This window comes from Aotus nancymaae, unplaced genomic scaffold, assembly GCF_030222135.1.
Source record: "Aotus nancymaae isolate 86718 unplaced genomic scaffold, 86718_ANA_hifiasm-v0.15.2.pri h1tg000007l, whole genome shotgun sequence".
NCBI classification, from domain to species: Eukaryota; Metazoa; Chordata; class Mammalia; order Primates; family Aotidae; genus Aotus; species Aotus nancymaae.
This window is the reverse complement of record NW_026988418.1, coordinates 51,721,390-51,748,966: the sequence shown is the minus strand read 5'-3', so window position 1 is coordinate 51,748,966 and position 27,577 is coordinate 51,721,390. Positions and strand designations below refer to the sequence as shown.

The 27,577-nt window shown below is 37.9% G+C and overlaps 1 protein-coding gene across 5 annotated transcripts in view; it reads left to right on the top strand.

Annotated features, from left to right (window-relative positions):
• The window catches only part of KYAT3 (kynurenine aminotransferase 3), a 67,809-nt gene that overhangs the window by 11,816 nt on the left and 28,416 nt on the right, over nucleotides 1-27,577 (top strand). For 4 of the 5 annotated variants that reach the window (XM_012464806.2, XM_012464807.3, XM_012464805.3 and 1 more), the window contains 6 exons: nucleotides 13,017-13,075; nucleotides 13,652-13,796; nucleotides 16,670-16,819; nucleotides 19,548-19,634; nucleotides 20,177-20,302; nucleotides 20,398-20,518. In XM_012464806.2, coding sequence (XP_012320229.2) covers nucleotides 13,017-13,075; nucleotides 13,652-13,796; nucleotides 16,670-16,819; nucleotides 19,548-19,634; nucleotides 20,177-20,302; nucleotides 20,398-20,518 — 688 coding nt within the window. Of the gene's footprint in view, nucleotides 1-4,485; nucleotides 4,606-13,016; nucleotides 13,076-13,651; nucleotides 13,797-16,669; nucleotides 16,820-19,547; nucleotides 19,635-20,176; nucleotides 20,303-20,397; nucleotides 20,519-27,577 lie in introns of all 5 variants that reach the window. The other variant, XM_012464808.2, reaches the window with a different exon arrangement.

Sequence of the window (27,577 nt, the reverse complement as noted above, 5' to 3'; positions counted from 1 at the left end):
AGTGAGAACATGTGGTGTTTGCTTTTCTGTCCTTGTGTTAGTTTGCTGAGAATGATGGTTTTCAGCTTCATCCATGTCCCTGCAAAGGGCATGAACTCATCCTTTTTTATGGCTGCATAGTATTCCATGGCATATATGTGCCACATTTTCTTTATTCAGACTATCATTGATGGGCATTTGGGTTGGTTTCAAATCTTTGCTATTGTGAACAATAGCAAATAAATATACGAGTGCATGAGTCTTTATAGTAGAGTGATTTATAATCCTTTGGGTATATACCCAGTAATGGAATTGTTGGATCAAATAGTATTTCTGGTTCTAGATCCTTGAGGAATCGCCATACTGTCTTCCACAATGGTTGAAGTAATTTACACTTTCACCAACAGTGTAAAAATGTTCCTTTTTCTTCACATCCTCTCCAGCACCTGCTGTTTCCTGACTTTTTAATGATTGCCATTCTAACTGGTGTGAGAGGGTATCTTCATGTGGTTTTGATTTGCATTTCTCTAATGACCAGTTATGATGAGCTTTTTTTCATGTTTGTTGGCCACATAAATGTCTTCTCTTGAGAAGTATCTGTTCATATCCTTTGCCCACTTTTTGATGGGGTTGTTTTTCTTTTGTAAATTTAAGTTCTTTGTAAATCCTGGATATTAGTCCTCTGTTGGATGGCTAGATTGCAAAAATTTTCTCCCATTCTGTAAGTTGCCTGTTGACTCTGTTAATAGTTTCTTTTGCTATGCAGAAGCTCTTTAGTTTAATGAGATCCCATTTGTCAATTTTGGCTTTTGTTGACATCGCTTTTGGTGTTTTAGTCATGAAGTCTTTGCCCATCCCTATGTCCTGAATGGTATTGCCTAGGTTTTCTTCTAGAGTTTTTATAACTTTAGGTCTTACGTTTAAGTCTTTAATCTATCTTGAGTTCATTTTTGCATAAAGTGTAAGAAAGGGGTCCAGTTTCAGTTTTCTGCATATGGCTAACCAGTGTTCCCAACACTATTTATTAAATAGGGAATCCTTTCTCCATTACTTGTTTTTGTCCAGTTTGTCAAAGATCAGATGATTGTAGATGTGTGCTGTAATTTCTGAGGCATCTGTTCTGTTCCATTGGTCTATATATCTGTTTTGATACCAGTACCATGCTGTTTTGGTTACCATAGCCTTGTAGTATAGTTTGAAATCAGGTAACATGATGCCTCCAGCTTTGTTCTTTTTGCTTAGGATTGCCTTGGCTATACGGGCTCCTTTTTGGTTCCATATGAATTTAAAGTGGTTTTTTTCTAATTCTGTGAAGAATGTCAATGGTAGCTTGATGAGGATAGCATTGAATCTATAAATTACCTTGGGCGGTATGGCCATTTTCACGATATTGATTCTTCCTATCCATGAGCATGGAATGTTTTTCCATTTGTGTCTTCTCTTATTTCCTTGAGCAGTGCTTTGTAGTTCTCCCTTAAGAGGTTCTTCACATCCCTTGTAAGTTGTATTCCTAGGTATTTTATTCTCTTTGTAGCAATTGTGAATGGGAGTTCATTCATGATTTGGCTCTCTTTTTGTCTATTATTGGTATACAGGCATGCTTATGATTTTGGCATATTGATTTTATATCCTGAGACTTTGCTGAAGTTGCTTATCAGCTTAAGGAGATTTTGGGCTGAGATGATGAGGTTTTCTAAATATACATTCATGTCATCTGCAAACAGAGACAATTTGACTTCCTCTCTTTCTATCTGAATACCCTTTATTTCTTTCTCTTGCCTGATTGTCCTGGCCAGAACTTCCAATACTATGTTGAATAGGAGTTGTGAGAGAGGGCATTCTTGTCTTGCACTGGTTTTCAAAGGGAATACTTCCAGCTTTTGCCCATTCAGTATGATATTAGCTGTGGGTTTGTCACAAATAGCTCTTACTATTTTAAGATAGGTTCCATCAATACCTAATTTCCTGAGAGTTTTTAGCATGAAGCATTGATGAATTTTATTGAAGGCCTTTTCTGCATGCATCTATTGAGATAATCGTGGTTTTTGTAATTGGTTCTGTTTATGTGACGGATTATGTTTATTGATTTGCATATGTTGAGCCAGCTGTGCATCCCACAGATGAAGCCAACTTGATCGTGGTCAATAAGCTTTTTGATGTGCTGCTGGATTCAGTTTGCCAGTATTGTATTAAAGATTTTCGCTTTGATGTTCATCAGGGATGTTGGCCTGAAATTTTCTTTTTTTGTTGTGTCTCTGCCATGTTTTGGTATCAGGACGATGCTGGCCCCATGAAATGAGTTAGGAAGGAGTCTCTCTTTTTCTGTTGTTTGCAATAGATTCAGAAGGAATGGTACCAGCTCCTTTGTACCTCTGGTAGAATTCAGCTGTGAATCTATCTGGTCCTGTGCTTTTTTTGGTTGGTAGGCTATTAATTACTGCCTTAATTTCAGAACTTGTTATTGGTTTATTCAGGGATTCAACTTCTTCCTGGTTTAGACTTGGGAGGGTGTATGTGTGCAGGAATGTATCCATTTCTTCTAGATTTTGTAGTTTATTTGTGTAGAGGTATTTACAAAATTCTCTGATGATAGTTTGTATTTCTATGGGATTGATGGTGATATCCCCTTTATCATTTTTTCTTTTTTTTTTTTTTGCAGACTGGCACTTTATATATACACACACACAGCAGAAGGTTCAATGACTCAATAAGAAAATACACTCTGTGTTCAGGTGAACCCCCAACACCCCCCACACAGAACACTCTGGGCTGAGGAGAAGGAAGGGCACAACCATAAATAAAGACTAGGAGGGAAGGTCACTGCTCGAAGGGCAAACACAGGCGGGGCATGCACTGCCAGGAGGAAACAGGACCTGTTCTTTCCCGGGAGAGAGCGATGCAGCGGCACATGAAAATAGTGGCACTGTACTTCAATAGAAAACTATGCATCTGGAAGTCTCCAGTGTATAGTTTTCTATCAAAGTACAGATTTTTTCCCCAGCTATATTATCTCTCAGAGGGAGTCTAAATTGCTTCTCTTTCACTCAACAGATCTGTTCAGTCAATGGATGTTGAATAGATACAGCATATTCAGGCACAAATAATTCTTTATAAAATAAAGAACTAGGCCAGGCACGGTGGCTCACGCCTGTAATCCCAGCACTTTGGCAGGCTGAGGCAGAGCGAGACTCCGTCTCAAAATAAATAAATAAACAATAAAATAAAATAAAGAACAAAATATATGTTGCTTCAAAGTTCCAGATAAGGCCAGCCATGGTGGCTCACCCTTATAATCCCAATTCTTTGGGAGGCCAAGGCAGGCGGATCACTTGAGGCTAGGAGTTCGAGACCAGCATGGCCAACATGCTAAAATCCCATCTCTACTAAAAAAACAAAAATTAGCCGGGTGTAATGGCGCATGCCTGTAACCCAAGCTACTCAGGTAGCTGAGGGACAAGAATTGCTTGAGCCTGGGAGGCAGAGGTTGCAGTGAGCCAAGATTGCGCCACTGCACTCTAGCCTGGGTGACAGTGTGGGACTCTGTCTGCAAAAGAAAAGAAAAAGCTACAGAAAAGGGTTCGTGTTAAATATACACACTTTTGAGTCTAATATAATTGCATTTTTTCTCTATGTATCTTCAAGTCATCTTTCTCTGCTTTACATTTCCACTTTTGAGTTTTGCTTTCATTTCTTCCACCATTATAGGAACATTCTGTTGTTTTCCTCTGCCATCTGGTGGCAAAAGAAAGTAATTTTCCTGGTTTTTTGAATGGAGAGTCATTAAAAGGCATCCAAAATCTATGAGTTAATTTTGTTAAAGTCAGCTTGCTTAGGGGGTGCTTGGTCCAGAGGGAGAAAGAGGGCACGATTTCAGAATACTCCGGCAGGTTTTTAAATATGGCTTTATCAAGTTACAGTAAACTGTATCCATTTAGAATTACAACTCAATGATTATTTTGACAGATGTATATGCCGTGAAGCCACTGTCACCATCCACATGCAGAACACTTCCATCGCCCCGAAAAGATTCCTCAAGTTCCTTTGCAGTCCATCCCTCATGCCGCTGATTTGTCTTTGTTGCCATATATTAGTTTTCTTTGTGTTGTTGTTTAGTATTTTATATAAATGGGATTGGGTAGCATGTACTTTTTTGTTTATGGTTTCTTTCACACGCATAATGAATGTGAAATTCACCAGCTCGTGGTATATCAGTAGCTCATTCCTCTTATTGCTGAGTAGTATCCCATTATGTGACTATGCCATTACTTGTTTTTCTGCTCACCTGTTGATGGACCTTGGGATTGTTTCCAGTTTGGGACTACTGTGAATAAAACTGTTAGGAACATTTGTATACAAGCCACTGCGTAGACATAGGTTTTCACATCTCTTGGGTAAATACCTAAGAGTAGAATGGTTGGCTTGCATGGCAGATTTATGTTTAATATTTAAGTAACTGCTAAACTGTTTCCCAAAGGGTTTATTTATACCCTTTTATATTCCCACCAGGGATATATAGACTTCCAGCTGCCCAACATTCCTGCCAACACTCAGTTTTCGGCCATTCGGATGGGAATCTAGTGGTATCTCATTGTGATTTTATGTTCATTTCCCAGGTGACTAATGCTGGTGAGCATCTTTTAAGGTACCTTTTGGCCAGTTTTATATCTTCTGTGAAGTGGCTGTCAAATCTTTTCCCACTTTTAATTGGATTGAGTTGTAAAAATTGTTTATATATTCTTTATTAAAGTCCTTTGTAAGATACATGTTCATAAATACTTTTCTTTCATTCTATGGCTCAGAATCTGCAACTTTTTAAGAGATATTTGAGCCCCCTGAATAATATATAGATTTTACAGTTTTTTTTAAGTCAAGCAATAATAATCATTAACATTTTTGGAGTGTTTATCTCTCAGTCCTTCTGTGGTCGTGAAGGTGGGAGATGTGACTCTGTTTAGTCTCAAGTAAAGAAATGCAAACTGAGAGAGTGGGTACAAACGGAGATGAAGCAAAGCCCTGTGATAGTCAAGGTTTCTGTTACCATTCAGCCTGGCTGCACCTCTGCCTTTCCCTTGGTAACATGAGCTTTCTAATGAATTATCCCTTTTCACCTAAACTGTTTAAGATTGAGTTTGCCTCATGCTACTAAGAGATCTGATTACTATTAGCTTTGGAGCTTCAAAGGCATCTTATGCACTGGTCTCTTCCCCACCATCCAACCTGAAGCATGTACTCTGCCCTTTAGCAAAAATCACAACTCCACCAGATGTGGTGGCTCATGTCTATAATCCCAGAACTTTGAGAGGCCAAGCCAAGAAGATGGTGTAAAGCCAGGAGTTCGAGTTCTGGGCAAAGCAAGACCCTCTCTACAAATGAATGTTTAAAAAAAAAAATTAAGGTCAGGCATGGAGGCTCACACCAGTAATCCCAACACTTTGAAAGGCCAAGGCAGGAGGATCACTTGAACCCAGGAGTTTGAGACCAGGCTAGGCAACATAGCAAGATTCTATCTCTATCAAAAAATAAAAAATAAGAAGAAGAAGAAAATTAGCCAAGTGTGGTGTCACACACCTGTAGTCTCAACTACTCAGGAGGCTGAGGTGGGAGGATAACTTGAACTTGGGCAGCGGAGGCTGCAGTGAGCCATGATTGCACCACTGCACTCCAGCCTGAGCAACAGAGCAAGACTGTCTCAAAAAAAAAAAAGGCATACTGGCACACGCCTGTCATCCCAGCTACTTGGGAGACTGAAGTGGAGATTGCTTTAGCCAGGAGGTTGAGGCTGCAATGAGCTATGATGGTGGCACTGCACTTCAGCCTGGGTGACAGAGCAAGACCCTATCTCAAAAAAAAAAAAAGACAACTCCACCCAGAGAAGTAACAAAATCTCATGGAAGCATGAGCAGTCAACACAATTCTATGGCAGGAAAAAAAGGCAAAAAAGCTAGGAAGGAACATAATGAAGTTTCTTTTTAAGATAGATCTGTATTTAAACAAAAAAAATGCTTATGAAGTGGGATAAGTGCTAAGGAATGAATGAATACTAAATGTCATCACTGTGATGGTTGGAACATCAAAATATACGTAACATATATATGATACATACATGTATATATTATATACATAAATATAAATATACATAACGTTTTTAAACCTTATAAACTTTTTAAATGTTTAATTTTTGACTCTTTTATAATAACACTTAGCTTAACACAAACTATTTTAAGGTATTTTATGTCCTTATTCTATAAGCTTTTTTCTATTTTTAGAAATTTTATTTCATTTTTTTACTTTTTTTGTGTTAAAAACCAAGACACATACATTAGCCTAGGCCTACCCGTGAACTGGATCATCAGTAACACTGTGTTCTACACCCATATCTTGTCCCACTGGAAGGTCTTCAGGCAATAACATGCATGGAGCTGTCATCTGCTATGACAACAATGTCCTCTTCTATAATATCCTGAAGGACCTGCCTGTGGCTGTTTTATAGTCAACTTGTTTTTGAATAAGGGTACACTCTAAAATAACAATAAAAGGTATGGTATAGTAAATACATAAACCAGTAACACAGTTGCTTGTTATCAATATCAAGTACTATGTACTGTACATAATTGTATGTTCTAGACTTTTATATGACTGGCACTGCAGTAGGTTTGTTTATACCAGCATCACAGACACATGACTAATGCATTGCCCCACAATGCTACAATGTTTAGACACCACTAGGCAAGTAGGAATTTTTAGCTCCATATAGTCTTTTTTTTTTTTTTTTTGAGACTGAGTCTCGCTCTGTCGCCCAGGCTGGAGTACAGTGGCATGATCCTGGCTCACTGCAACCTCTGCCTCCTGGGTTCAAGTGATTGTCTTGCCTCAGCCTTCTGAGTATCTGGGACTATAGGCGCTTGCCACCATACCTGGCTGATTTTTGTATTTTTAGTAGAGACGGAGTTTCACCATGTTGGCCGGTCTGGTCTCTAACTCCTGACCTCGGGTGATCTGCCCTACTTGGCCTCCCAAAGTGCTGGGATTACAGGTGTGAGCCACCATGCTCGGCCTGCTTCATATGGTCTTAAGGGACCACCATCATATATGCAGTCTGTCATTGGCCAAAACATGTTTATGCAGCACATAACTCTGTGCTGTATATATAATGTAAAGCTTTGATAAATGTAAATCAAAAGTTCATAAGTTTAGTTTGATAGAACCAGATAACTAAAATATTGAGGATATTGTCTTTCTTGTGATAATTAGTTTTTTACAATAGAGCATTCACCTACATCAAACTTTAAAATGAAGGGAAAAATAGCAGATACACAATAGAAACACCAAAATGTATTGCAAAACACTGGAAATAACAAATGCCCAGCAATAGGGGAATGAATGAGTAAAATATGATACAAAAACAACCAAAAATATACATTGTAATTAAAAGTGAAATTTTTGTGACTCAGGAAATTCATAAAATACTTAAGATACAGTACTCTGTTAAGAGACAATGAAAAATATTTTTTAAATGACACAGGATTGCAACTATAAAACCCTACTTCGTACATCTAAAAGACAGTAACAGTATGGGCCCCCCAGCATCCAGGTCCCTCAAGAAAGGGGTACTCAATTCTGCTCTTTTCCTGGTCCTTAAGTGTGGTATCCATCTGCTTCCCAAATCTGATTCTCTGTTTTCACCTCTCCAGCCATTAGCTTTGTGTTTTATATTTCTGGCCTTTTCTTGCACTTATTATTATTGCTTGCACTTATTATTATTGTTACTAATATAAATTTTTTGGCTGTGACCTTGGCATCTCTGGATGAAGACCTGGTTCACAGCCCATACTACACAGATATCCACAGCCTCGATTCCCCCAGCTTCAGCCCATCATTTAGGAAAACTTTTTCTGTACCTGTTCCATCCCACCTGCATCAGGTCTTATGGAAAGAGTCCTAAAAATATATCCAATTGAAACTTTGTTGTACTAGGGTCTTAAGATCATGGGTTCAACACATAGTACTAGATTTTTTCATCTGTTCAAACTTTTAAAGACAATCTTTTCCTTATCTTTGTCTAGATTGCCACCTGGTGGTGAATTTCTAGAACTTCATTGTTTTAGCCTCAAGTTAACAAAAGTGAGGTTAAAGATGCTACTTAGGATTTCCCTAGTAGTTTTGCCTTAATAATATAGAAGTACAGGCCTTTAATCACCCTGGTAGCCAAAGTCATGTCACAGGGTTAGCTGATCCAGGAATTATACAAGCCTTATAGACATTCCCTTACTTGCCTGGGACTCATGCCCTATGGATTCCCCATAGGATTCCAGATTTATTTTATTTTATTTTTTTTTTTTTTATTTTTTTTTTGAGTCAAAGTCTCACTCTGTTGCCCAGGCTGGATTGCGATGGCATGATCTTGGCTCACTGCAACCTCCACCTCCCGGATTCAAGCAATTCTCCTGCCTCAGCCTCCTGAGTAGCTGGTATTATAGGCGCCCACCATCACACTTGGCTAATTTTTGTATTTTTGGTAGAGACAGGGTTTTGCCATGTTGGCCAGGCTGGTCTTGAACTCCTGACCTCAGGTGATCCTCCTGCCTCAGCCTCCTAAAGTGCTGGGATTACAGGCGTGAGGCACAGAGCCCAGCCCCAGGTTTATTTTAATTACCTGATACTGGATCTGCTCTGGGAAGTAGTTCTTACTTAGACAGTGAGCACTTGGATCTACTGCTGAATTTTAGTGACTTTGAACATCGTATAGTGTCTTGTAAACTTCCACCAATGTGTTAGTTCCTTCGGGTTGCCTTAACAAAGTACTACAAACTAGATGGCTTAAATAACAACAGTTTATTCCCGTACCGTTTGGGAGGCTAAAAGTCTGAAATAAGTGTCAGCAGGGCCAGTTCCTTCTGGGGGCTGTGAAGATTATTCTCTACCTCCCCACTATCTTCTGGTGACTGCCTGGAAATCTCTGCATTCCTTGGCTGGTAGGAGCATCACCTTAGTCTGTGCCTTCATCTTCACACAGGGTTCTCACTGTGTCTGTGTCTATGTCCAGATCTCCCCTTTTTATAAGAACATCAGTCATATTGGATTAGGGTTTACTCTAATGACCTCATCTTAACTAATTTTATCTGCAGTAACCCTACATCCACATAAGGTTACATTCTGAGGAACTGGGAGTCAGGACTCCAACATATGAAACTAACGGGGACACAGTGCAACCCGTAACAACCACGTATCTTATTATACCTCCAGACTTCATTTCCACCACGTTGTTTTTCACAATTATTTGCTGCTCTTCCCTGCTAGACAGTTACATTTCCTTGCCCCACTGACATGACGCTTAGCCATGAAATTGCTCTGCCCAATAAAATATGAAAAGAAGTGATGTCTGCGGATCCAAACAGAACTTTTTAAGAGGTTTTTCCCTCTGCCTTCAAACAGGCAGTGTTCCAGATGGAGGCTGTTTCATCAGCCTATGTCTCAGAATGACAGTGGCACAGACCAGGGCAGCAGCTGAACCTTAGTGGATATGCAGTATGAACAAGAAAACCTTTATGATTTTCGGCGACCAAGACTTTGGGGGTCATTTATCACTGAAGTATAAATTAACTTTAGCTGACTGACACAGCTAACTGATACCATAACTTCACCCCTGTAAAGTGAGTGAGGTGTTTTATTTTTTAATTCATTCATCAGATAGTTATTGAAAACTTGCTGTGTGCTAGGCATAGAACTATATATTGGACACTGTGATGGTGTCACCTTGGCTATGCCATCGTACCCAGATATTTGCCAAACACCAGTCTAGATATTTCTGTGAAGGTATATTTTAGATGAGATCAACATTTAAATCAGTAGACTTTCAGTAAAGCCAGTTACCATCCATAATATGGGTGGGCTTCATTCAGTCGAAGACCTTAAGAGGAAAAGACTGAGGTCCTCAAGGAAGAGGGATTTCTTCTGACTCCAGCTGCAGCATCAGTTCTTCCCTGAGTCTCCAGTCTGCTCTGCAGATTTCAGATTTGCCAACCCCCACAAACACATAAGCCAGTTCCTTAAAATAAATCTCTCACCCGTTCTATTGGTGCCATTTCTCTGGAGAACCCTGACTAACGTAGACAGACATCAGTGAATAAGCTATGCTTCAGTCTAAGGGAAGATACGGACAGTAGATTCTTGAATATGTTTCATTCCACATCATTTCATTATAATGTTGGTAAGGAAAACAATTGATTTCAGGCCAGGACCACTGTCAATGTGGAGTTTGCACATTCTTCTCATATCTGCCTGGGTGTTCTCTGGGCACTCCAGTTTCCTCCCACATCCCAAAGCTGTGTCCATGAGGTGAATTGGCGTGTCTAAATGGTCCCAGTCTGAGTGAGTATGGGTGGGTGCAAGTGCACCCCACAATGGGATGGCATCCTGTCCAGGGTTGGTTCTCAGGATAGGTTCCAGCCACTGCAATCCTGAACTGGGATAATTGGGCAAATAATTATCTTACTTTTTGTTAGTCTTTCTTAAATGTATATATAGCTCACATTTATTTCAATGTTTCATATTAGAAGTGTTTCAGTCTTTATTTAGAAGTGTAGTAATGTGTTTGTGACCAGAAATATGCCGAAGGAACTGAACTCTTATTTATCTCAATTAGCCTATGGTAAAATTGGTCATGCTCTATATCATTTTGTTTAAGGCTACAGTTTCCAAGAACCTATATGACACTTTTAAGTGATGATTTGCTGTACTGCATTTAATGAAAACACATAGGAGAAGCACCTGACCCTGACTAGTGGAACCAAAGAAGGCTTTCGGGAGGGAATGAAGTCGAATTTGAGAAGTGCATATGCCAGGTGGAGTAGGAATTAGCCAAGTACAAGGATGGGGTGGTGGGAACCAGGGATTGGACTGAGTAGAGAACATACATTCTCAGCAAAGACATGAGCTCCCCCAGGAGAAGAAAATGGGTGCTTGGCAGACAAGATATATCTTAACTATATCACACTTTTGTCACCAACGAAGCTCAATTCTATATGACAAAATCGTATTCCTCTTAATATTTAATTGAGCGGAAGGGAGATGACTAGGAAAAATGCCTAAGAAGCCTCCTTAGATAGGCAATGATAAAAAAGACATTGAGAAACATTGGTATAGAAAGAGTGTTTGGGCAGAGGAAAGATCACACATAAAACTACTGAAATGAGAGAGAACATGGACTATTTGAAACATTAGAATAGGTGTGGCATAGAATTGGGAGGGAAGAGGAAACAGGAAGAACAATGAGAGAAGAGGCCAGTCTAGAAACAAATTTTAAAGAAAGTTAAACCTGAAAGTACATTCCAACCTCAATTATCTAATTAATTTTAAGTAAAGTTGGACTTTGTGTCTAAATTGTCTACAACACATCATACTCTTTCATGTACCAATCATCCTTTGTGTTTGTGGTCACTACTGAATGAATGAAGCTTTAGACATTGTTTTAGAGATAGAAAAGAGCATTTGTTAAGATATATGTTTCTACCTATCGGGCTGGAACTTGGTAGTTCTACAGTTGTTGTCTCTAGAATGGCATCATGTTGAGATGGGTAATTATAATGCTATTCCAGCAAGCGTTTTAACCTCTGGAGAATTTTCATGTGATTTACTTCACTGGAGTTTCAAAGATTAAAAATATGAGACTGAAAAGAGTATTTTTCTTGGTCCCATTATTTAGAATAGAATGAGAACAATGGTCTATTTAATAACCATTATCATTATCTTCTTCCCAGATTGAATTAAAATTACATTAATATTCTATTAGAAAATTCTTTGCAAAAATGCTGTCAATCATTTTTTTATTTCTACCAGCTTGTTAACAATGAACTCAAAGCTAATTCAATACTTTTGAGAGATAGTATAAAACTTAATTTTAGAATCTGAAGAACTAAAAAATTGTATGCTATGTGCTAATTATTAACTCATAGTTTTCTACCATAGCCTTAGCTTAGAAGTTCTTATTACGTAGAAGACAGTGTAAAATTACATAATAGTTCTGAGTATGGATTCTGGAGTCAGACTGTCTGGGTTCAGATCCTGAGTTGAACCTGTTTGGGTTTAAATGTTAATAGCTTTTATAAACTTGAGCAGATGTGAAAAGTTGTGGGATCTTAACCTCTCTGTACCTCTGTACCTCATAGTGCTAACTATGTAACAGAACTACTACATAGGGTTTTTGTAAATATATGTTAATAATGAGTTAATGATGTAAAGCACTTAGAACAGTACCTAGTACATGCTCAGTACTCAATAATGTTAGCAATAATTATGGAACCCCTTACTGAGTAGCTTTAAAACCATTTGTTGAGTCTTTCCTGTATGCCATACAAGGAACTTAATTGTGAAACTCTTAGTACATCTTACCTAAAATGATCTTCAGAGTGTGGCTTAAGATTTTTTTTAACTGACTTTTTTTTTGCATTATTATTGTTTTCTTTACTACTACAAGCCTTCAGACTGATTAGCTTTCTAGGCTAGGGTGATACTTTTTGTCCTTAGGTGAGATGAACATCTAAAGTTCATTTTAAAAAGCACTTCTTACAGCCAAGCATGGTAGCTCACACCTGTAATTCCAATGAGAGACCACGGTAGGAAGATCACATGAGGCCAAGAGTTTGAGACCAGCCTGGGCAACACCACAAGACCCTGTCTCTATAAAAAATACTACAAACAACAACAACAACAACAAAAATAGCTGGGCACAGTGGGATATGCCTATATCCCAGCTACTCAGGAGACTGAGGCAGGAGGATTGCTTAAGGCTGGGCAGTTGAGGCTGCAGTGACCCAGGATCGCACCACTGCATTCCAGCCTGGGCAAGGCAGCCATATCTTCGGTAGTAGGTAGGAGATGAATTTCTCTTCAGAATTTTGTGTTGGAGTCTAAGATTTATCTTTTAGGACTACTATTTACAATGTTAACAGTAGGGAAAAGGAAGAGTGACCCATGATTTAGTGGCATTTTAAAATTTTGACTAAAGCAATTGAATTCCTTTCAATATTTATATATTTCAGAAAATGTCATTGAAATTCACAAACGCAAAACGAATTGAAGGACTTGACAAAAATGTGTGGTGAGTATCTCAGAACAAACAATAATAATTTAGTGAGGTTTTCCTACATATTTTTATATCTTTAGATGAGAGGTTTTTTTGCCTCATCCACAGTCTATAAATAAATGTGCTTATTTAATTCATCTATTAAATGAAAATGGAAGGAAGTTAGCAATCCATACACTGAATGTTCATTTAGCATACATGGTGGACACTGGACATATGGCAGAGAAAAGGACAAATGTTGATGCCCTCATGGAACTTACCTTCCAGTCCAGGAACTTTTCTTATTAGTTCTGTTCTCTAATAGTTGATAAGAGAACTTAGCAGCAGCTGGCATTGTTGAGAAAAAATATATATATGGTTTAAACGTGGCTAGCAGGAAATTGAGTTTGTAAGGGTTCATAAATTCAGCTATCAATCTATTTGGTAAACTCATTTTTGTGGGTGGTAAATATTTGTTGGAAACTCACTTTTTTTAAACCTATAGGACTAAACTAGGTCTTATTTTTCAGTTTTGTGATAAGCCTATAAGATGTAAAAAGCAAACTTTATAGTTGTAGTACTTATTAATATTGATTTTTTTTTCAATCTTAGGATTGAATTTACCAAATTGGCTGCAGACCCTTCTGTTGTGAATCTTGGCCAAGGCTTTCCAGATATATCCCCTCCTATATATGTAAAAGAAGAATTATCAAAGATTGCAGCAATTGATAGCCTGAATCAGTATACACGAGGCTTTGTAAGTATATCAGGACCATATAGGGCATGAGCTTTTATTTTGGGGGGGTGGGGGTGTGTGTGTGTGCTTTTTTTACATTTATATGTAAGTGACTTTCTGGGACCAGCTGTCCCATCCTAGCAACCACAGGAACTCCTGCCCTTGCCGTATGTCCTGAGATGAGCCTTCCCCTACTTCCAGCCCCTCTACACTTTCTTTTGGCCCTAACTTTTCTGTTGCTCCAAGATGGGATCCTGTGAACAAGGTAAGGAACAATATTCTCTTGAGACATGTCTTTTCTATCTCATCAACATTCATGCAGCCTTAGCACTAACCCCTTATTTAATATACTCTATATCCAACTAGTTACCTTTTTCCTCCCTGTCCCAGCTCACTCCCATCCTTCTGTAATGAAATGCCTATGACAGCCAAAGGTTTTCCAGATCAGATGTACCTTTGAACTATAGACTTGTATCTGTTGTGTCAAAAGCCATGCGATTATCATATGCCTGACCACTTGTCTTTTCCTTTTATGATATTGTGGGAAATAGAGAGGGGAATGGTATAGGAGGAAGCCTGTTTTTTGTCTTTTATAGTGATCTAACTACAAAAATCCATAGAAGGGCTTGGCTTTGGGAATCCCACAGGGAAAAAGCAGTGAAACTTACCTGTGTCACAGGGTTTGACACTGGTGAGAATCCCTGCTCTTCCAGACTCTCACTCCCTGGCCCACCCTACAGACCCCCCATTTCATACCTACTCAACATAACCCACTCCCAGGCCTATACAAATCAATAATGAAAGGCTAGAAATAAACCAACAATAGAGAAAATTAATGACACCAAAAGCTGGTTCTTTGAAAAGATCAGTAAGTAAAAGTTTTAGCTAGATTGATCAAAAGAAAAAGAGAAAACTCAAAATACCATATGAGAAATGAAAGAAGGAATATCATTACTGATCATACAGACATGAAAGCAATAATAAGATGATGTTATGAATAATTTTATGTCAGTTCATTGACAACTTGGATAAAATGAATAGATTATTTAAAAGATACAAATTACCAAAACTGACACAAGGAGAAATGAAAAATGCAACTAGCCCTATGTCAGTGAAAGAAAATGAATTTGTAGTTAAAGTCTGCTTGTAAGCAAACCTCGGTGAATTACTGGTGAAGTCTATCATGCATTTAAGGAAGAACTATTAGGCAAAAGTAATTGCGGTTTTGCCACTACTTTTTTTTTTTTTTTTTTTTGCTACAGAGTCTCTATGTGTTGCCCAGGCTGGAGTTCAGTGGCACAATCTCCGCTTACTGTAACCTCCGACTCCCTGGTTCAAGCAATTCTCCTGCCTCAGCCTCTGAAGTAGCTGGGACTACAGGCGCCCGCCACCACACCTGGCTAATTTTTGTATTTTTAGTAGAGACGGGGTTTCACTATGTGGCCAGACTAGTCTTGAACTCCTGACCTCATGATCCACCTGCCTTGGCCTCCCAAAGTGCTGGGATTACAGGCTTGAGCCACCGCACTGGCCTACCATTACTTTTAATGAAAAAAAAACACTATTACTTTTGCACCAGCCTAATAATACCAATTCTGCACACGCTCATCCAGAAAATGGAGCAAGATGAAAAACTTTTACTTATTGATCAACAATTTTTGTAACTTTGAAATGTAAAGAAATGCCTAATGGTTTTGTCTGACCTTTTAATCGGGGGTTTTGTATCAGGGTAATGATGGTCTCATAAATTTAGTTTCAGCACTATCACCAGAGTGTGGACATTAGTCACCTCAGGGGGATGGGAATGAAATAATATTGAGAAATAATTCTAATTTTTTTACACATCTTTGCCTAGTGTTACTTATTAAATGAAGCATAAATTATTTTCATATTTAAAATTTTAATTTTAAAAGCACAATCATTCTAAGAAATGTGTATAGTGTTTATAATTGCTTTTCAGATCTCCTTTTGCTAGAATTTGTTAGACCTGCTATTAAAGTAAAATTCAAAGGGACTCAGTTTATTGCTCCAGAGCCCAAGATGCTTTCAAACAAAGGCACATGACCTGCACTTGCACACTTACTCTCAAGGGATACAAAATCAGGGTAGTACCGCAAAAGCAAAAGGGGGAGGTAGATGTTGGACAGAAAACAACAAGAAATATTGACTTAAATACCAAATAAAACAAGGAGGGGAAAAGGGAAAGGAAGAAAGAAAAGGAGGGAAGGGGAGAGAACCTGGAAGAACTGAGGGAGAGGTAATTCAGGAGTCTTCAGACCCCCTACTTGCCTCAGACTGTACCTTCATAATCCCTTCGCTTCTCTTATGAAAGTAGTACCTTGGATAACCACTGCTCTCTTGACCACCCGTGTGAGTGGTGTCTCACTTCCACCTAACATTTGCTATCACATCAACACTGGAGTTTATGTCTTTGGTGAATTTGTTTTTGTTCTCTCTCTTGAGTCCATTGGTTGGCATAACCTTCTTTCCAGCAATCGGGAAGAGCCAAGGAGAGGGTATACAGTTAGTATGGGTTTTTTTACTTATTTTAACTGGGAAACAAATCAACTCTTTTCAATACAATTTAATTGCTGTAAAAAAATACTGAGTTCATCTTTATTCAGAGCAAATACTTTGAAATTATATAGTCCCAAACCCTTTATTTAGTAAGAAGGTTTAATCATTAGCAAGCCTCCATGACCATTAGTGTGGGAATCCTCTAAATGTAGGAAATTTTAAAAAATTTATTGCCATTAAAAAATGTAAATTTTCTTTGGGTAATTATAAACATCAAATCCAAATTTTAAAAATTATTATATTTTAGAGTCATACTACCTCAAACAATAGGTCCCATATTTAAATTCAAGGTTTTGTTCTTATTTTTAATCCAACAGGGCCATCCATCACTTGTGAAAGCTCTGTCCTACCTGTATGAAAAGCTTTATCAAAAGCAAATTGATTCAAATAAAGAAATCCTTGTGACAGTAGGAGCATATGGATCTCTTTTTAATGCCATTCAAGCATTAATTGATGAGGGAGATGAAGTAAGTATATTAACATTATCATAATACCTATATCAATCAACTATCATTTGTCCCACCTTTGAATCTTTTACTTATATTATACTCTTTTCTTTTTTTATTTTTAATTATGTTTTAAGTATAATGCATGTACCATAAAGTTCACAAATCTTAAATGTACAGCTGGATAAATTTCTGTGTAACTACAGCCAGATAAAGATACAATACATTTCCAGTACCCAGAAAGCTCCTTTGTTCCTCTTCCTAGTCTATATTCTCCCAGAGGTAACTACTCTTCTGTCTTCTATTACCATAGGTTTGTTTTGACTGCTCTTTTACTTGATATGAATACAATTATGCAGTATATACTCTTGGGTCTGGATCCATTCATTTATTTTTGTGTCTGTGAGATTCATCAATTTTGTTGCATATAATTTATTCTTATTTTTATAGCCTTTTTAAATAAGGGCAGATGGAAGGGACTACCACTGCTGGGGAAAAAGAATCTTTTGTTTTCATTGCTAAAATAACCTTTAATCTGAACTTGCTCTACAAGTTTTTGATCGACGTGTTTTTATGCCCAGTAATTGCATAAGCTATCCCATGTGAGGATGGTGGGGTTTTTTGTTGTTGTTTTGTTTTTGTTTGTTTGTTTTGTTTTGTTTTGTTTTTGAGATGGAGTCCCCCTCTGTTGCCCAGACTGGAGTGCAGTGGAGTCATCTTGGCTCACTGTAACCTCTGCCTCACGGGTTCAAGTGATTCTCCTGCCTTAGCCTACTACTGAGTAGCTGGGATTACAGGCGCCCACCACCATTCACAGCTAATTTTTGTATTTTTAGTAGAGAAGGGATTTTGCGATGTTGGCCAGGCTGGTCTCGAACTCCTGACCTCAGGTGATCCACCTGCCTCAGCCTCCCAAAGTGCTGGGATCACAGGCATGAGTCACTGCGACAGGCTAAGGATGTGTTAATATAACAGGAAGGTTAAATGATTTCTGCTATTTAGTACTGTGATTTATGATCAACTTTTGCACCTACCTCAGTCATCTCTACCCCTATTTTCCATTATAATTCCAGTACCCTTGCTTTAATATTTTTTGACTCTTTCATTTATTCAGAAAATACTGAGGATCCAGTATATGCTAAGCACTGTGAGAAGATTTCTTAAAGATAGGTCTTATGCAGTAAGAGTTCCCTGTCTAGTAGAAAACACAGACTTGCAAATGGATTAAGAGGAACATCGTGTGTTAGCCAATAGCGGAGAATGTGTAATTTATGGTAGTGACCAAAGGAAGAGGCATCTCTGCTAAGTCTGGAAAGCTCCAGAGAGACATTGCTTAAGCTGGGTCTGAAGAATGAATATTTATCCTGATCTATATTGTTAACTCTCTTTGAACTGTCATAGCCCTTTATCATACCACTTTTATGAAAGATGCTGCTATCTGCTTTGTGTTATGTTGTTCTTTTACATCTTTGATTCCCTCTACCGTGCCAGGACAAGGTATTTAAGGAAACATGTCAAGGAAGTTCACAGTTTCATATACATAATCTCCTTTAATCCTATAACATAGTTTTGCCTCATACTTTGATGTTGTCAATCCTTGTTGCTTCTTTCTCTCCACTCTGTTGGAGTATCCTGAAGCTTAGCCCTTAGCCTTCTTTCCTCTATTCTTTCTTCCTTAGTCAACTTATCTAATATTTTGAAATCACATACATGTCACTTGCTATCATACCGACCTATTTATTGTTTCTTTATAGCATTTATTACTGTCTGAAATTATATAATGTCCTTATTTGTTTCTCCATTCATTATAAGCCTTTCTCAGTAGGATGTAAGTTCCAGGAGAACTTTATAACTTTACTGCCGGCACCTAAAATAGTGAGGAATCAATAAATACTCTCAAAAAAAGAGAGTGAGGAATTGTTCACATCATAAAAGTAAAGAAACCAAGGCGAAGAGTAGGAGGTATATTCCTCCCACCCTGCTGCCCTGCCTCTCCAATTTATTTTCCTTTATTGAGCTCTCACTTTGTATTGAGCATTATATTTCCCACTAGAGTTACAAAGATAGGTCATCTTAGTCCCTGAGAACTTCACAGATGAGGCTGGGTACAGTGGCTCAGGCCTGTAATCCCAGCACTTTGGGAGGCCAAGGCAGGCAGATCACTTGAGGTCAGAAGTTGGAGACCAACCTGGCGAACATGGCAAGACCGTCTCTACTAAAAATACAAAATCTAACCGAGCTTTTGAGAAGAGAGAAACATCTTTACTCTCAGGATAATGCTTTTAAATTAGCACTTTATACCAGGGAACATTACAGTGTTCTCTTTCCACATAGGCTGCTGTCTGTCACTGCCTATATATCACTCATATTCTAGATTTTATTTTCTAATTTGAAACATGAAAAAATGCTTAATAGTTTTGGCTGGAATATCCCTTTGAGAATATGATAGCCCCACACTCCCAGTAAATCTACCTGTGTGCATAAGAAATTTTATATGTAATTTCAAATGCTCCCACTGCATGCTTATTTATAGATCTCCCTAAGATACCAAGGACTCCAGTCAAGACTACCTGGAAAGGTTTATCTCCGAGGTCTCTTCCCCTCAGATGTTGGCTCCACAAGGGCAAAGCCTGGCTTTTTTACTCCTGGATCTCAACACATAGTATAGTGCCTAGCCCATAGTAGTACACAGTATTAATAACATGAATAAATAATTAATAGGTTGTGATCTTATTTGCTTTCATTGCAGGTCATAATAATAGTGCCTTTCTATGACTGCTATGAGCCTATGGTGAGAATGGCTGGAGCAACACCTGTTTTTATTCCTTTGAGATCTGTAAGTTTGCCAGTATGGGTCATATGGCAAAGTTTCAAGACTTAAGACGTCTAGAAAATACCAATTACTTTGTCACTGATAAAGTTACTACTTTGATTGCATTTAGAGATTTACTGAATATCTTTGTCTAGTTGTCTTTTTAAAATATTTTCAAAATAAGTAATACACTAAAAAGAACCACAAAATCTTCAGCTAGCCTTACAGTATCAGACACGTTAACCATAGTTATAGCTAGCTCCCGTGAAAGAATATTAACAGCAGTTAATGTTGACAGGGCTTGTTTTTCCATTTAACAGGTGTGAGCATAAGACTTAGGTCTTTTTGGGCTCTCGAGGCAGAACCACAGCCTAGTTATTTCTGTTTATTTTATTTGTTAGTCTTTTTCTACTTTTTTTTTGTTCCTACTCTAAGGAAGCATTTGTTGGTAATTTATCCAGTTACCTTTCCCATGACTTTCTTTGATTTTTTTTTCCTTATTAGTTTATTCATTTGTAAGACAGTAAACATGACAATTAAATCACATCTTCATTCTTCATGCTTAGAAACCTGTTGATGGAAAAAAATGGTCTAGTTCTGACTGGACATTAGATCCTCAAGAACTGGAAAGTAAATTTAATTCCAAAACAAAAGCTATTATACTAAATACTCCACATAACCCACTGGGCAAGGTAAGCAAGTCTCTTATCTCCTTATACAGTCTTCTGACCTATCATTTTCTCACATGTTGAATAATTGGCTGTGTTCTTTCCTTTATTATGTGTAGGTATATAACAAAGAGGAACTCCAAGTAATTGCTGACCTTTGCATCAAATATGACACACTCTGCATCAGTGATGAGGTTTATGAATGGCTTGTATATTCTGGAAATAAGCACTTAAAAATAGGTACTGACTATAATATAGAGTCACAAATCTAAATGTGTTTGGGCACATATGGAAGAACTGATTGGAAAGGATCCCAGACCAACTCTAAAATAACACTTAAAAATAGTATTTGAATGAGCAATACTTTAGTGAATTGATGAATAACTCAAAGGACAAAGAGTCAGAGATTTTGGATCATACTGTAAAGCTATAATACCAGAGAAGTCATTCTTTTGCCCAAATCCCTGGCTTCTTAGCAGAAATCCAGCAATTACTTGGTACATAAGACACAGGGAGTTTACTTGTACCTGAAGAGGTTCTAGATGGTCTGTGCTGAACAAGTTACCAAAATGCCAAGTCAACAGAAAGAAATAGAGAGGTAGTAAGGTATGCTGCTTGGCCCTTGCTTGAGATTCGGCAATTACTACTGGACTCTCACAAATGCCATAGTGTCTGCTGAGGTAGTTCAAACCATGTCAACTAGAGGATTACAAACTGCGCTGCAACCTTTGGGTCTTTGCACCTCCCTTTCCTTTGCCTGGAAATACTTTTCCAAATAATCCACCTGGCTCAGTCCTTCAGCTCCTTCAGGCCTTTGTCCCAATGTCAGTTTTCATGACCATCACACTGAAGATAGTTACACCTCTCCCTCCAGCATTTGCTTTGTCCTTTTTCTATTTTGTTTTGTTTTTTCCTCTATAGTAAATATCAGAATCGATCTTACTTCTGAACTGCAGTAATGTAGGGATTTTGTTTGTGTTAGTCTCTTCTGCATCCCCATTTTCCATAGAATCTTGTACGTGATAGATAATTAGAAAGAAATTATTGAATAAATGAAGAGGAAAGATGAAAAGATTGAAGGAAGAATGACTTAAAAATGTGGCAGGAATAGGTAAATTTTAAAATTTAGGCTAGGTACAGTGGATCATACCTATAATCCCAGCACTTTGAGAGGCTAAAAGCAGGTGGATTGCTTGAGTCCAGAAGTTCTGAACCAGCCTGGGCAACAGAGAAACCCCATGTCTACACAAAAATTTTAAAAATTTGCCAGATGCAGGGGTCACAGCTACTTGGGAGACTGAAGTGGGAGGATCACTTGAGCCCAGGCACCACTGGCTCACTACAGCCTCCATCTCCTGAACTCAAGCAATCCTCCCACCTCAGCCTCCCAAGTAACTGGGACTACAGGCACAGACCACCATACCTGGCTAAATTTTTTTAAGAAAAATTAAAATAAGAAATGTAGTATGCTTATATATATTAAATTGTTCATTGTTGCATGTGTCATAATTATTCCTATAGTATATTACAAATTGCTATAGAGATGGGAAGAGAAAGCAGCTGTTTGAGGGAAATAAAAAAAAGGAGTGGCCAAAAGATGGAGAATTAGCTAAACAGAGACACAAACTAAATTCCTAAAAGCTAAACTAGCATGTACTTAGGCAAGGGGGTATGAAACATCAAGATACACTTAAGGAAGGTAAATGATTATTAAAATTTAAAAAAAAAGAAGAAAGCTCAGTTATTTAAATTTTTTTTAAGAGACAGGGTCTTGCTCTTTCACCCAGGTTGGAGTACAATGGCACATAGCTCACTGTAACCTCAAACTTTTGGGTTCAAGCAATCCTTCCGCCTCAGCCTCCCAAGTGGCTATGACTACAAGTGTGCACCACCTCATCTGGCTTATTTATTTATTTATTTATTTATTTTTAATTTAGATTCTGGGGTACACGTGCAGATCATGCAGGATTGTTGCATAGGTACATACATGGCAAGGTGGTTTGCTGCCTTCATCCCCCCATCACATATATCTGGTATTTCTCCCCTCATTATCCCTCCCCACCCAGCTGTTTCTCCCCAACACCCGCCCCTACTGACCACAGTATGTGATGCTCCCCTCCCTGTGTCCACATGTTCTAATTGTTCAACACCTGCCTATGACTGATAACATATGGTATTTGGTTTTCTGTTCTTATGTCAGTTTGCTGAGAATGATGGTTTCCAGATTCATCCATGTCCCTGCAAAGGATATGAACTCATCATTTTTTATGGCTGCATAGTATTCCATAGTGTATATGTGCTACATTTTCTTTATCCAGTCTATTGATGATGGACATTTGGGTTGGTTCCAGGTCTTTGCTATTGTAAACAGTGCCGCAATGAACATATGTGTGCATGTGTCTTTGTAATAGAATAATTTATAATTCTTTGGGTATATACCCAGTAATGGAATTGCTGGGTCAAATGGTATTTCTATTTTTAGGTCCTTGAGGAATCACCACACTGTCTTCCACAATGGTTGAACTAATTTACATTCCCACCAACAGTGTAAAAGTGTTCCTATTTCTCCATATCCTCTCCAGCATCTGTTATCTCCAGATTTCTTAATGATTGCCATTCTAACTAGTGTGAGATGTTATCTCAATGTGGTTTTGATTTGCATTTCTCTAATGACCAGTGATGATGAGCATTTTTTCATATGTTTGTTGGCCTCATAGATGTCTTATTTTGTAAAGTGTCTGTTCATACCCTTTGCCCACTTTTGAATGGGTTTGATGTTTTTCTTGTAAATCTGTTTTAGTTCTTTGTAGATTCTGGATATTAGCCCTTTGTCGATTCTGGATATTAGCCCTTAGTCAGATGGGTAGATTGCAAAAATTTTTTTCCCACTCTGTTGGTTGCTGGTTCACTCTAATGATTGTTTCCTTTGCTGTACAGAAGCTCTGGAGTTTAATTAGATCCCATTTGTCCATTTTGGCTTTTGTTGCCATTGCTTTTGGTGTTGTAGCCATGAAGTCCTTGCCTATGCCCGTGTTCTGAATGGTTTTGCCTAGGTTTTCTTCTAGGGTTTTTATGGTGTTAGGTCTTGTGTTTAGATCTTTACTCCATCTGGAGTTAATTTTAGTGTAAGGTGTCAGGAAGGGGTCCAGTTTCTGCTTTGTGCAAATGGCTAGCCAGTTTTCCCAACACCATTTATTAAACAGAGAATCCTTTCCCCATTGCTTGTTTTTCTCAGGTTTGTCAAAGATCAGATGATTGTAGATGTGTGGTGTTGCTTCTGAGGCCTCTGTTCTGTTCCATTGGTCTATGTCTCTGTTTTGGTACCAGTACCATGCTGTTTTGATAACTGTGGCCTTGTAGTATAGTTTGAAGTCAGGCAGCATGATGCCTCCAGCTTTGTTCTTTTTGCTTAGGATTATTTTGGTATGTGGGCTCTCTTTTGGTTCCATATGAAGTTTGAAGTCATTGTTTCCAGTTCTGTGAAGAAGGTCATTGGTAGCTTGATGGGGATAGCATTGAATCTATAAATTACTTTGGCCATTTTCACAATGTTGATTCTTCCCAACCATGAGCATGGGATTTTTTTCCCTCTGTTTGTGTCCTCTCTCATTTCATTGAGCAGTGGTTTGTAGTTCTTAATTTATTTTTAATTTCTATAGAGATAGCATCTCACTATGTTGCTCGGACTGTTCTCAAACTCCTGGACTCACACGATACTCTTACTCTGGCCTCCCAAAGGGCTCTGATTACAGGAATAAGCCATCACACCAAGTCTCAGTTTGATTTATGAGGGTGTATTGTAGTAAATGGCATAGATCAGAGTGGCAAAGTAGGGTGATTCTAAAGGACTTTGAATATGAGATAAAGAGTATAAACTTTGTTGAGGAGGTCAATGGTTCTGAAACTTACTTTAGTGAGAGATCACCATGAAATCACAGTATTCCATATCATGAAATAGTGATATGGTGAATTCCATCCTGAACATAGTAGCAATTTTCCTAATAGAAATTCAACAATTAGAAGCCAATATAAAAAATCACAATTCTGTTCATACTTGTCCATAACAAAAAGCTGTTGAAATAAACACATTTGAGGTTTTCTGATTTTGCCATTAACATGCATTTACTAAATGCTCATTTGTTTCACTGTTGGAGTGTCCACTATCAGATAAGTGGTAGCATTTGCTAAAGGCTTAAGAAAATTGTCTGGAAGAAAAACTTAAAATTGATTTTTAAAAATTCTGTACATTAATTTGATAACCAGAATGCCAGTGAACTTACTTTGAAAACTATTGCAAAAGCTGAAACAAAACAGGAGAATTGGTTCCATTACTAGATTTTTTTTTTTTTTAACAAAGAGCCAGCCTCAGAGGAGAGTCTTAAGCAAATCAGATGACCGAGCACTGGAGATGGAATATGGGGGCTATTTAGAAACTATAGAGTATAGCATTTGAAGGTGGGAAGCAAGCAAGCAGCTGTGATACTAAGATCTCTATCCTGAACTACTCAGCAGTGATGAGGACTTTAACCAGAGTAAATGTGGAGAAGAGAAGCAGATTTGTAGGGAAGGGCTGAGCAAAGGGACTTGCTGCTTCTCATGCTTTAAACTTCCTGCGTTTGGGTATCTATGGGACATAGAGGAATAAAATATATCTGGGGACAAGTAGAATTATAGGCCTGATGATCAGAATCAGATAATGGGATATATTTTTGGCAGTCATCAAAATGTTGATGGTAGCTGAATACATGGAAGAGAATGAATTTTCTCAAGGAGAATATATATAAACAGAGAAAGCAGCCAGAGATTTGCAGAATGTGGCACCTTAATACAGCAAAATGTTATCATGTGTTAAATTGCACCAGAGTCCACCACTACCCATCTTGTTAGTGACCAGAGTCCACCATTGCCCATCTTGTTAGTGACTTCTTTCTCAAGTCATTGTACTGTTTCCCAGTGGAAAATCAGATTAACATGAACAATTACTTTCTTATTGTAATTAACTCAGTGTAGCAGTATTTATCCCAAAAGATCACTTCAGATGACCTTGAAATTTATTGTTTAGATCTACTCACTGTAAGCCCTTCAGGGTAAAGTGTAACTGATAACATTATTTACTAAAGATATGCAACAGTATTTACTAAAGATATTCAAGAAGTATATTTTAAACTTAGATTTTTTTTTTTTAGTTGCAACAGCCCGTAAAGTTTAAATAAGACCAAAAAAATGAAAGTGCAATTTGTTTGCATTAAAACTTGGGTATTCTATCAAATACAGTGGTCTTCGTTACATTAAAGATGCAAAATGGCTATAACATCAATTTGCGAAGTTCAGCAGTAGTCCTTTAATATATGAGGTATTCCTTTACTTTAAAGGAAGTGATAATCTGCATTATACAAAGTTTAGATTTTCTCTGGTCAAATAGAAAAGTGGGGCATGTGTCATAGTGTTCTTTTGGAGTACTTTGGAAGACCAGAAATGTCTCAAAACTTGAAGGGATATAACTATTTATATCAAGTATTAAAATATTCCTTCTTCAAGTGGACATTCTAAATATTTCCCTCATTTATCTTTTTGGGTTTTGTTATATTCCACAGAGAATAAAATTATAACTTTTCTGATTATATACTTTTCCTACTGTTACAAATTTAGTAGGTATTTCAGGGTAGACTGAAATTACTTATACATTGTTTTGGAAATTTCTGTAGCTGCCTTACATTTTAGTAGGTACTTTACTTGCTTATGAACAGATTACTTCAAGATAGCACAAGCTTAGAGTCCCAGAGATGAGCATTTATTTTCCCTTTGTGTGTACCAACACTCTTAAGAACAGTAAAAAGGCCCCCACTTGTACTTCTGAAAAACAAGTGGGAAAACTTGTGGGTTGCATGGAAAGAACTTCACAGCTAAATTACCTGAGGAATCCAAAATGTGGGTGGCACTCTCAAAGCGTCATGGCATGGTAATTTACCAGTTATAACCAATGTCTAGCAAAATTTACAAATTTGCATTTCAGGCCTCCAGGCCTTTGTTACATGCCTTAGCCCAAAATTATCTTCCTTACCCTCTGCCTGGCTATGGCCTATATGGTCTTCTAAGTCTCAGCTCAAGAATTACTAGCTGCAGAAAGCCACCCTCAACACCCTCTTCTATTCTTGCATCACCCTCCATGTCTCCTGCTATTACAGCATTTTTATCACACTGAATTATAATTGTCATTTTATGTGTCTCATGTCCCCACTAGACATTAAATTTTTTGAAGAATTGCATCTTATTCATCTTTGTTTCCTCTAGACCTAGCTTAGTCCCTAGCACCTGGTGGTTGCTAATGAATATTTGATGTATGAATGAATGAATATCTTTATTAAAGATGTTAATCAACTTGAAAACCATTATATAGATAATTCACATTATTCTTGAGTTCTGCATTTGCAAATTTGCCTACTCCCTAAAATACATGTGTAACCCCAAAATCAGTACTCACAGCACTTCATTTAAAGATTGGAGTCACCCTACACACATTCCCAGTTGAGATCAAACATTTTGCTTCTGTTTCAGTTCACACTATAAGCAATTGTTCTCTGTACGGTGATTTTGCTGTTTAAAATGGCCCCCAAGCCTAGTGCTAAAGTGCTGTGTAGTATTCCTAAGTGTAAGAAGGCTGTGATGTTCCTTATGGAGAAAATAATGTATGTTTGATAAGCTTCATTCAGGCAGTGGCCATGAGGATATTAAAGAGTGATAGCTAAAAAGTACAGGGCTTCTTTTAGGGTGAAAAAAATGTTCTGAAATTGGTTATGGTGATAGTTGCACAGGTCTATAGATATACTAAAAATCACTGAATGGTATACTTTAAATTGGTGAATTACATAATATGGGATTTATAACCCAATAAAGTTGTTAGCAAAACACACACACAGGTGCGCACACAATTACTGGGTTCTACCCCCAGAGTTTCTGATTCCGTAGGTCTGGGATGAGGTCCAATGATTTGCCTTTCTTACAAGTTGCCCAGTGATGCTGATATTGCTGGTGTGAGATCACATTTTAAGAGCCATTGCTCTAGGAAGCCTGGAGAAATACACTTAGAAAATAGGCAAGATAAAAAGGCCTGAACAGTAATCAGGATCACAACTTAAGCCCTGCCACAGGATTATTATATTGAACATGCAGCCACTGCTAACATTGAACACTGAATGCTACAGCCCCTGTGACAGCTGCCACTTGAAGCAGAACACTGCCTACTGGCACCCCTGACACTCCAGCACCAGAACTAATTTTAAAATTATTAAATCTATTTAC